At 34.3% G+C, this 10,679-nt stretch overlaps 1 protein-coding gene across 1 annotated transcript; it reads right to left on the bottom strand.

Annotated features, from left to right (window-relative positions):
- Window positions 1–2,043: 2,043 nt before the first annotated feature.
- Window positions 2,044–6,702, bottom strand: LOC126589710 (glucomannan 4-beta-mannosyltransferase 9-like). Its single transcript, XM_050255091.1, has 9 exons — window positions 5,939–6,702; window positions 5,625–5,723; window positions 4,707–4,959; window positions 4,068–4,178; window positions 3,840–3,976; window positions 3,398–3,511; window positions 3,045–3,244; window positions 2,728–2,922; window positions 2,044–2,566 (listed from the first exon to the last, which is right to left on the bottom strand). The coding sequence occupies exons 1-9, from the start codon at window positions 6,218–6,220 to the stop codon at window positions 2,404–2,406; spliced, it is 1,554 nt and encodes a 517-aa protein (XP_050111048.1). The 5' UTR covers window positions 6,221–6,702; the 3' UTR covers window positions 2,044–2,403.
- Window positions 6,703–10,679: the final 3,977 nt, after the last annotated feature.

Raw genomic sequence — 10,679 nt, 5'->3', positions numbered from 1 at the left:
GTTTCCTGATGTTCTGGTTGGTTCACACATTCTACAAGTCGGAACAATGTTCTTTCGTTCAGACTGTTCAGGATATGGAATTTTTTTTTTCAATTTAACATCACAGGATCTTTGAGTTTGTAGTCGAATTGCATGGCCAGCTGGAGATACTTCTTTAAGTGCAACGGTTTTCTGGAGCTGTCCTCGGTGTTTTTATATGATGGCGCTTCATGCTGTACTTGTGCTGGGTTCCTATTTCACTTCATATACTTCCAACTTCATTGTAGCATATGCTGAATTCCTAAATTTCTTTTAATTTTGGAGTTTCATAGGCGATTAACCGGGCTACAAAACTTTAGATTTATACAGGAGTTGTTGAACATGATCATCGTCCATCGCCAGTGAAACATTTTCTCCTGGTTGTTTTAGATTTCTAATTTGTTACATCTTGTAGGAGGAAAAGTAGAAGTTTTTTTCTTTTCGGTTAAGGGGAAAGGTAGAAGTTTAGGCAGACGGAAATGGGTCTGAGATGTGTTCCCTAGTACAAATATTGCAGGGTGAGAAATTGCTGTTCTGATTGTAACTAACTCGAAATGTATAATTTTTTGACCAAAAAAATATGGAAATGTATATAAGCAGATTTAAAGATGCACCGAAAGTTCACTCATCTTTTCCCTCACTTTGTGGATTCTACAGTAATACCTTGATAAATGAATGTTCGTTAAATTAATAATGAATGTTTGATAAATTAATAATAATTTTTTTTAGTCCCCACAGTATTCATTCATAGAGATTTTACTGTATTTCTTCTTCTTCATGTTTTTATCTTATTTGTGAATCACTTTCAATATACATTAGCTTCAGTCATCTTCATTTAATTTATTTTACAGTATTGATCTATAAATCCACTAATATTAAAACAGATACATTAATCTATTTCAAGCCAAGATGTTTTTTATTACAAGTTATATTACTCTAAGTTAGATTAAAGAAAATGTTGAGAGTTTAAATTCGAGACGTAGTTATTAACAGAGTAAGTCTTCGTGTGAACCTTGTTTAACATTTTCTTCTTCATGCGAACCATGTTTAACATTTTCTTCTTCATGCGAACCATGTTCAACATTTTATTCTTGCCTCACGTTTTCAGTAAGTTTGGTATGCTTAAGTTGTTTGGAAAATAAGTCTGTAACATGCAATTGGGGACCAAGCTGATGTGACTTGAGAGCCGGAATGTTAGGTTTCATATTCTCATCCATCATCCATGTATTTGTTCCGTTGTGTTCCGTTCAAGACTGGACAATTAAGAGGAAATTGTAATAATAGTCCATCAACTTTAACTCAATTAGAGCAATGGTTCCTCAACTAAAATTCATGACTATTGACTCCTTAACTCCTCAAAATGTGCAATTATGATATTTTTCGTCAACTGTATCAGGACTTCTGTCAAAATGAGTCATATTTGAATAATCATTTCTACAATTGTTTTAAAGTTGAGGGATTATTTCTACAATTTTAATTATTTATTTAGTTTCCCATATTTGCCTTTTGATTCAGCCTCATGTGCGTGACATGTGACTCATTTTGACGGAAGTATTGACTGATTTAATGAAAAGAACCATAATTGCATGTTTTGAAGAGTTAAGAGACCAATAATTATGAATTTTTAGTTAATGAACCATTTTTACTATTTTCTCTACAATTAATAAAGCTATATTTTTGCTTACCATCATTAAGTGGTGATAATACTCACTACCCTAATTATTATTGGACGAGTTAAAATTTTGAGACTTGTGTCTATTCACTACACAAATCTCGAAACTTAAACTCATACAATGATGATAAATAGGGTAGTGACCATCACCATCACTTGAGGTTAAGGGTGGTGAGCAAAAATATTCTATATTGAAGCAAATTATGTATTTATTTGGAATAAATATTACATATATCAAATAGCATACACTCTTACTAATCAGCTGCACTGTATTCTTACTAATTTATCAAAACTTAGGACCTCTTACTTATGGTGAAGAAAAATACAATTAGATTGTAGTACTAGCTGCTGTATAAAGATGGGAATTTAATTTTGATAAATGATACTGCCTTCATTATTCCCAAGCAAAATCCCATATAATTTGTTATTACAAATCAGTAGCCCTTCCAAGTACATAATTCTTGTGACAAAATCCATATGTTATTGCTGCTGCATGTTTACAATATGTAATGCTCTTCCAATACACTCATAAGGTACTCTCCTTGCGCTCTCATCCTTATCTTCCTACACTGTCCACAAAGAAATAACTTAATAAAAGAATGACCCGCCTATAAACAGCATCAAACCACCGTGTATCTTTGATCTCTCCGACGACAATGCCAGAAGGGACGTTGATTAACGAAGTCTTGAAACAATTCGGGCAATGCGTACGGCTATGGGTTGGGGACAAAGGTGCCAACGTAACCAACCCCCGCAATGAAAAATGCTATGGACTGGATGAACAGGTAGATGAAGTAGCCGTTCTTTCCAAATGAAAGATCGTAGCACCCGCAGAAGAAGAGGTAGAATCCAACAATGAGCTCAAGCATATGCAGTCTGTTATTGGTAACCATAAGAACAGAAAACGTAAACTTCATATCCTCGCTTTCAAAACAGATGTAGCATTTTACGTAAGGAATTACCCGATGATGTCTTCTATGAAAGGAATGATGGACATATGGATTAACAAGTGAAACGAAAGGCAAAGAATCATATACCTTTCTCCAATCCTTATTCGAGGTTTCCTCGAAGCTTTTGCACCTGATTTTGTTTTGAGAGCATCCCCAAGTTTCTCAGTGACGACCCATTCGTTTACTCTCCCTGCTTCAAACAGACCTATAAGTGTTGCCTTGGTCCGGTGCAGAGACATGACATTCTCGAAGAGGATCCAGAAAATTAATAGGTGGAGTGATCTGTAAATATGACCTTTGAAAGTATTAGTAATCAATAGTTAACTTTGAACGAAAACATCTATTGCATTATCTGTTAATGAAGAGATAGGTTTTAGTTTGTCATAGTTTGACACAACAAAGACCTTGGAGTTCCAACGGCATTGAGGAGAGTAATGGTGGACGGAATGTAAACAGCACCCCAAATGGGAACTTGAATTTCAGGAACAAAAACCGTTGCAGGTAAAATGATACAGTAGAAGACAAAGGTGACAACATGTGCTACAATTTTGCGCACAAAGAAAAAGCTGTAGATGACATGAAACTTCTTCATTGGGGACACCTTCTGCAAAATATTATAAAGTAGCTGTGAGTACGGATAAATAAAAAGATATAGTACTTCTGCCTTTGTGACTTGGTTTTAAATTTAGGCAGAAACAAAACAGAAATGTGTTTCCGCGAGCCCCGGGGGGGTGGGGGGCGGTGCTGTTTAATTTACCTTGTTTCTTACAATCTCCATCGCCATCTTTCGGAAGAGATTAGCAGGGCCACAAGACCATCGGTGCTGTTGATAACGGTAGGCTTTGAAAGTACTTGGCAATTCATTTTTCACCTGAAATGTACACAATTATTAATATTGGATCAAAAGTGAAATATCACTGAACAGGAAAAGACCAACGGAAAATTGTCTGCAAGTTAGTCTCTACTCAGAAGGTTAGTAAGTAAAGAAAGGATCATAATTAAGGATTTTCTGTGACCGGATTTCTACTAAAACGGTACAGTTTTTCATTTGCAAGGTAATTTTCGAAACCTCAATAGCAGGAGATGATTATCATGGAAATTGTCTTTCTTAAGGCATAATTAAATCCAACGTCTTGTAAACGTAAGATTTCTCGATATTAATTTTGACAAGACTGTTATCGTTTGGCAAATTTGATTACCTTAAGGTCAGAAAGATATATGAATTTCCACCCTCTTAGACTAGCTCGGACAGCTAAATCCATATCCTCCACAGTTGTGCGGTCCTTCCATCCTCCGGCCTCATTGAGCGCTGCAATTCTCCACACACCAGCCGTGCCTGCATCACACATTCTCAGTGTCATGTCGTCAATTGGGGAAACTGAATACCTTTTTATATTTCCGTTGGCAATTTTTAAGAAGTGCTTTACCATTGAAACCAAAGAAGGCATGAGTTGCAGACCCCACTTCTTGCTCCACCGTGAAATGGTAATCTAATGACATCTCTTGCATTCTTGTCATCAAGCACTCATCAGAATTTACTGCAACACCACCAAGAAATCATCATCACACCTTTACCCTTGTGTGTTCTTACAATTCTATTTTCCTCCATTATATTAGATAGTAAAGAGCTATCCTCTTCGTCAAAAGGTAAATAGATATTTTATGACAGAATCTAAACAAACTCAATCACACATCCACAGAATTTTTTAAAATCCCTGAAATTCTGAAGTGCTCAACTAATCGTGGATTGAGTTTCGTATGCTTCAAAGTAGAAAAACCTTTATGATGTTATGCTAACATATTTGTACTAATACTTCTCTTCTTATTCGAACATGGATCCAGAGAGTGTAGCACACTATTATAGTCAACTTGGTTACGCCACGGTCTTATCATATTTTTAAGCTCTATCTAGGTTTATATATTTAAGGAACCCAAAGTAATTAATACGTTTAAGAAGCAATCAACTCACATTCTACATAAAGTATGGCTCGCACTAATTAAACAAGTTTAAGTAAGTAGAATAGGAATAATAACAATAATAATAATAAAGAAATAATGATAATTACCGAATTTCCAACGGGTTTGGACAAGAGCAACATCAGAGTTGTGGATAAGAAATGGAATGGTGCGCCAGAGAAAATCAGGGTCAGGTTGGAAGTCAGCATCAAAGATGGCGACAAAGTCACACTGTTTGACATAACTGTGCTTCATTCCTTCTTTCAGAGCCCCTGCTTTGTAACCATTTCTGTTGTCCCTGATCTCGTACTTTATGTTTATTCCTTTACCTGCCCATCTTTTCACTTCTAGTTCCACCAAATCCTGTTGTTTTTAGGTCAAAACCCATCACACATTGAAATGTTCGTCGCTTTAATTGGGCAAGTTTTGGTTTTTTGTTTTAGGTTTTGATGGGGAAATTGCTGCATTGGACTTTCCCAGAAGGGAAATACTTGCAGAAGGAGGTATTAATTAGTGGCATGGCTGAGTTTCTCTCTCATGTTTTGACCCAGATGATTTTTTATTTTTAGTCAACATCCAAATTATTAATTTTCTGGGGGAAAGTTGATTGAAGAAATTTTTATATTTAAATTAATCAAAAGAGTAAAACACCTTGAGCAAAATGCACATAAAAACTTATATAATGTGCACAAGTTAAGGTATCTGTGACATTGGCACTTTAAAAAAATTATTTCGTCTTTTTCTTATAAAGTATGGATGAGATATCACATTGTAAGTAGATAAGGGTGATTTTTCTTTGTGATGTCTGTATTAGCTATCGAGTTTAAATATAAAAATTCTCTTAAACAACCTTATATATTATATATTATGTTATCATACTATCAATCTTAGATATTGATTAAATGAACTTTCGTCTTGATGCCAATCTATATTTACACTCTACCAACCACAATATATCAGTCTATCAACTTTGAAAATGTAAAGAAAAGCTCAACATCAATTTTAATAAATCAGTAAAAAGAAAGAACCTTGATGGCTGGATCTGTTGAATCATCAAGAACTTGGATGATGACCCTATCCGATGGCCAGGAAAGCCCACATGCAGCTCCAATTGATAGCTGATAAACCTGCATCAAGCACCACAATGTTACACTCAAAATTCCGATTGATAGCTGACGAACTTTCTTCATTGGGAAATAAATTGGTATCAAACTCACTATCCACAAGATTCGAACCTAAAAGCTTTCACTTACAAATAAAGAAAAATACCACTGGACAATAACTCCAAAACCAAATCTAAGCTACAGATAAAAAAAAAACAAACAAATAAATAAAAGAGTACCTCTTTTTCATTGTACATAGGAATTTGCAATAGAACCATAGGATAAGCCGAGTTGCCAAGCTCAACATCATCCTTAACAGCTTCCCATTTCCACTTCTTCTCAGGCTTTCTCCTAAACAGCTTAATCAATGTTATGACAATGCCCATGTATACCTTCTCCACAAAAAGCATCACAGACATCCCCAAGCACAAAACCACCAACAGCTTTAGCAACGGCACAAATAGCGGCGCCTTTGCTTGCTGCAAAACCAACCCCATTTGCCCTCCTTGCAATGCCTCCATTGTCAAGAGAAAGCAATGAAAACTGAGTTGGCTGGGACAATATGTGTTTATTTTGGGTTTGGGACTAGAAGTGCTTATAAGATCCCTGCTGGCTTTGCGAAAAGAACAAGTGTCTTGTTTTGGTCTAGCTTTTGGTTGTATTGGTGGGTACTGATTTTTTCTTGTGAGTTACTTCAACCAAATGCTCGAGAGCTGGATGGAATTTTCAGGGGGTTGGGTTTTATGATCACAAAGGAAAAATTGGAGACTTAACTCAAAAATCACCACAAAAAAAACAAATAAGTTACAAAAGCAACGCAGAGAGATCTGGATTTTCTTGCTTCTGACGAGAGAGAAAGAGAGACTCTTAAAATTGTAATTTTAAGGCCACTCTTTCTCTTCACCAGTGGTTGAATCCAGAGAAGGGTTAGCTTCTGAGCCTGATGAAGTGTATGTATATATAGATAAAAATAGGAGACAGGTCAAAATGATGAGGGCAGTGGACCGGAAACAATGTGCATGTTATACTGCGGCAGCGTTTATAGTACAATTTACAATTTGTTAGAAGAAAAATAGAGTTGTTATTAACATAAATTTGTCACTGCAGTCTCTATAAAATTCCTTTTGGCTCTACTATATTTTCTTCATAGCTTTAAATTTTCATTAACTGTAATTTGCTAGTTTAGATATCATTTTCTTGGAAGGTGAAACGTTCTGTACTTGAACTAAGCCTCAATTAATCGGGTTCTAAATTCATGAATCATTGGGATGGACTCGTCCGGACCAGCTAAATTATTTCTTCAAAAGTTTAAATTAAATTGAATCATTTGTTCAAACAAAACTCTACACCAATATGATTGCGTTCAAATTGATAATTTGACTAACATATAGTTACAAGAGAGATGTTATTTGCACTCTAAAAATGTTAATATACACTCGTCATTATCGAAATATAAACGAGAAATTGTACCTTTAACCGTTCATGATGACTTTTTTAGAGTATCAATTCTCTGTAAAATATTTGAAACCCTTTTTTGTTGAACTTTGAAACCATGTGAAGTCATGACATTAACTTCTCATACATGTTTACATCCTTTTAAAGTGAACTTCCCCAATTACTAAATTTAACTAAAGCATACAATATACCTCGGTGGGTTCTATCTTTGTGTTTATAGTACCATTATGCTTAATGGTATTCCAAATGATTTGAGAATAAAATTTAGAATTAGTTAAACTTTTATTTTAGTTTACAATGAGTTCTTGAATTAAAAATCTGATATTTTTTTGAACAACGATATATTAATACTAAGGGGATGGAAAATAAATTGGCTATGAACTTGTCATCTATGAGATTCGATCATAAGACTTCTCATCTACATATGAAGAAGAATGCTACTGGATTGTAGTACTAAGTGGGTAAAAACCTGCTATTTGATGCCTGTGAATTTAACAGTCATTAACGAATTTTTAGTTAAACCTCATAATGAAGCTTATAGTTATTTGATGCAAATGGACAACTAGATGATTGATCTCTATTAGATCGATTGATTCCTTGCATAGATGGTTTACAAACGATGGCTTATAAAATGATGGATTTCGATTATGATATTTGTGCTATGTGGACAAGAAAGTGCACCTTGAAGTAGCATATTGTGCAATTTTTATTTGGATGTATTTTTGCTCACTATTCTTAAGTGGTAGAGACAAACATTATCAACATATTAATTGTTACTAGATGAGTATGATTTAATTTATTTACTACACGTCAATAAAGTGTTAATCATCACCGCCATCCAGAAGTGGTGAGCGAAGATATTTCCTTTTTATTTAGATTTACATGACTGCAAGTAATCAGACCATTCTTTTGTGTGCATACATAATCCATATGTGCAGGGGAGTACGTGTACACATTGTAAGCTAAAGGATCCGTCAATATGCTCTAATTAAGCCCGCATGCATTCAGATCTCTTTGGCTGTATCTAGATTACAGGTGAAAGTTTAAGGCCTGGAAGGAAATGATTGGGAAGGATCATCCTCTTATCACAACGCGCAGGTCCTCTATGTGGCAATAACTCTATTCCTATATATATATGGTATCATATCTTTTATTTCATCGTGAAAAGAAATATTTGAGCGACAAAATGTTCCTTTCGTCACATAAGACAACAACAATTTTGCGCTAACATAGGTTTTAGCGCCATATTTTGCGCTACAAAAGTCAATTTTGCGCAACATAAGAGTTCATCGCCTCAGCGCCTTTGGGAGACGAATAGTTTGCACTGTTCGTCGCGTGAAAGCCCTTTTAAAAAAAACAAAAATTAAAAATTAATCCTTGAGCAATGACATAAGAGTTCGTTGCCTCGGGCCCCATGGCTTTCGAAATGCTCTTGATCAATTGTGTTTGTACTATACTCTCCGAAACTGCCGAGCACCTGTTAATTTTATACCTTCAAAGTTACTAACGTTAATGCATAAGAATAAATTCATCAATAAGATCGGGAAGATGATTATTGATAATCTTGTTTACTTTTGTGCATGGGACGGTGATCTTACTGGCCACTCATACATATGCATGGAAGAATCGACAACCCAACTGTGGGATCGTAATATATCAATTAGACTGTGGAGTTGCACTATTAACAAAGAATTTCTTAGATCACATGGTACTAAGCCCCTTCAAAAGTACAATAAGAAAATGATAAAACATCCACAATATTTCATAATAATAATTTTTTTGGTTGAAAAATATTTATTAATTGAAAGCATGAAAAATGACAAACATATTGATATATTGACAATAGAAAAATGTTAGAGACTAAATTTTTAGATTATATTTTGTAGATCACATGATGTGACGGTGGATGGTTGAGCTTTTTTTTTTTTAAGAAATATGATTTTCTCCCCTCCTATTTCCATTCTCTTCCCTCTTCCCCTCTCACAGATTGCTTTGTGTCTTCTTTTGACTATTAAAAAATTAATACAAAACGTTGACGTGATTTAACTGTAACCATTCAAATAGGAGGAGAGGAAAGAGAAGAAAGATTAAGAGATGAGAGAATCATCCTCCTTTTTTTAATGATTTAAAGAAGTTCAATTATTAACTGTTACATCATGTAATTTACAAAAATAGTCGAAAATTTTGTTCTCTATAGCTTGGCCATTGACAATATAATTAGAAAGCATACGCAGGATATAGATCTAAGTAGGGACGTGGCATTTAGGCAGCCTTCCATGCATGTAGGCAGCTTAATTTTGTCACTTAAATGATACTTATATCATAATGTCTTCTAATTCTGCGATGGAACACCTAATAGGATTTGATAATGATATGAATTACTTGATTTTAATCAAAAAGTGGTTGTTCGAAGAAAAACGAGGGTTACAGACTCATCATAGTCTTTTCCAAGAGGTTATAGATCAAGACCCGAACGATTGATACAGGAAACTTGTTTATTATTGTTTTTGAATAAAGAAAGTTATTAGTTTAATATAATGCTGACTTTCGTAGCACAAATCACTTATATGTGTAGAAAGCCTTTAAGGTATTTTTTTTTTTTTTTTATAAAAATGGAGATTAGTTCTGGGGTCCATACCATATCGAAACTGTCTATTTTTCAAGTTGCACCTCATAGATCATTCTTGCAAAATATTAGCCAAATTGGAAATATCTAAGACATCTAATTGAATTCAAAGAAATTAATGAATACTTTGTTATATAAGAAACAATGAAATTTTATCTTGATTATTAAATAAGCAAATGATTTTGGATTGAATTGAATTTTTGTAAGGATGATCTATAAATCGAGTTTTACAAAATAGACGGTTTAAATCGTTTAAATTCGATGTGAAATGAGCCCATACCTAATTCTCATTTAAAAAAAAAATAGGAATCCCTTTGCATAAAGAGCATGTATATATGAGATATATATGCTTCAACATCGACCCGTTCGATTTGCATGGCCGAAGCTCAAGTATTTTGTGATCTAAACCAAATAGTTCAATATCGACCTGTTCGATAAAAATCTTTGGATAAAAATTGGTGCAAACCCAAAAAAAAATATCTACTTTTTAACATGAAGAATTTATATCACTAATTATATTAAGATCTAGCTATACTGACAGTCATGAATTTTTGTCGGTAACAGTAGTCACAAAAGATATGGGTGCCTAAGTTTTGGACCATCAAGGTAGGGCAAGAGTTTGACAACTTCCTTAATTAGATTAATATTGAGCGGAAAACTGATGATATTATTTCAGTCAAACATTGGAACTAAAGTTTAAAAGGAAGCGTGTGTGGTTAAGGCGTCCAACTCAGAATAGCATATGAGATCCTGGTTAGCGTTTGTGCATTTACATGTATTTAGCATTCGTGTTTTTACACGCATTTAATTAAATCTTAACTATTAGATTAATTTAATTAGAAGTTTGTATCAATCCACGTTAGAATTATTGTATGACACCTTTGCACTGTATCTATTCT

This window comes from Malus sylvestris, chromosome 2 (assembly GCF_916048215.2).
Source record: "Malus sylvestris chromosome 2, drMalSylv7.2, whole genome shotgun sequence".
Classification (NCBI taxonomy): domain Eukaryota; kingdom Viridiplantae; phylum Streptophyta; class Magnoliopsida; order Rosales; family Rosaceae; genus Malus; species Malus sylvestris.
This window is presented reverse-complemented; position numbering and strand designations above follow the sequence as displayed.

What these genes read in the sequence shown, in the direction of transcription:
- LOC126589710 (XM_050255091.1), bottom strand. Translation starts at nt 6,220, where the DNA reads ATGGAGGCATTGCAAGGAGGGCAAATGGGGTTGGTTTTGCAGCAAGCA. An exon ending in CTATGTACAATGAAAAAGAG is followed by an intron (nt 5,724 to 5,938) that starts GTACTCTTTTAT and finishes TGCTTGATGCAG; the next exon opens with GTTTATCAGCTATCAATTGG. An exon ending in AATGCCGTTGGAACTCCAAG is followed by an intron (nt 2,923 to 3,044) that starts GTCTTTGTTGTG and finishes TCATATTTACAG; the next exon opens with ATCACTCCACCTATTAATTT.